General features: G+C 48.1%; 1 protein-coding gene across 2 annotated transcripts in view; it reads left to right on the top strand.

Annotated features, from left to right (window-relative positions):
- Window positions 1-676, top strand: part of LOC119588053 (glycine-rich cell wall structural protein 1-like) — a 29,023-nt gene that overhangs the window by 23,857 nt on the left and 4,490 nt on the right. The window contains exons 1-2 of one of the 2 annotated variants that reach the window (XM_037936751.1): window positions 237-280; window positions 452-641. The exons of the other annotated variant lie outside the window; for it this stretch is intronic. Coding sequence (XP_037792679.1) covers window positions 260-280; window positions 452-641 — 211 coding nt within the window. The 5' untranslated portion in view covers window positions 237-259. Of the gene's footprint in view, window positions 1-236; window positions 281-451; window positions 642-676 lie in introns of those variants that run through there. 2 annotated transcript variants of the gene reach the window in all.

Here is a 676-nt window from a genome sequence, read left to right as displayed (position 1 = left end):
AACTTGGTAAAATAAAGCAAGGCTTCCGGTCCTCACCGATGAGGCTTCTTCGAAGGCACTCGGTTTTCCCTCAATGAAGCTGCAGTGTCAACGGCATCTTGCTCTACTCTTCCTAGAAACCAAATTACTTTTTTTGCATTGTCTGACAGCTCCATGTTGCATGAACTGGCAACTGCAACATCCCTGAAAGAAAATCAGGTATAAATAGTCACACGATCCAGTGTGGGCATCAGCTCTTGAGCAAGGAGAACTGAGTATCATGAAGAACCATCGGTCTCTGGTAGGTGTAATGGTGCCTTTCTTTTTTTCGAAGTTGTTTTATTTTCTGGAATAACATTTTAGGGATTACAGTGTAAACGAAAAGTCGACGTTCTTATGAATAATAAGAGCCTCCATTGAAAGAAAGGGCTTAATTAAATATAATGATTTTTCCTCCATGACTATTTGACAGATCGCCTCCGCGGCCGCGATGGCGCTGCTGTGCCTGGCTGTGGCCGAGCCCGTCCCTTATGGCGGCGGACGGAAAGGCCACGGCGGGTCCGGGTCAGGCTTTGGCAGTGGAGGAGTCGGGGGTGGAGGAAGAGGCGCTGGTGGATCAGGCTTCGGAAGTGGAGGAAGTGGCTCTAGTTCCTTAGGATCAGGTTTTGGAAGTGGAGGATTAGGTGGATCAGGATTG

This window comes from Penaeus monodon, chromosome 23 (assembly GCF_015228065.2).
Source record: "Penaeus monodon isolate SGIC_2016 chromosome 23, NSTDA_Pmon_1, whole genome shotgun sequence".
NCBI lineage: Eukaryota > Metazoa > Arthropoda > Malacostraca > Decapoda > Penaeidae > Penaeus > Penaeus monodon.
Note: the sequence above shows the minus strand (reverse complement) of the source record. Positions and strands in the feature narration are given on the sequence as shown.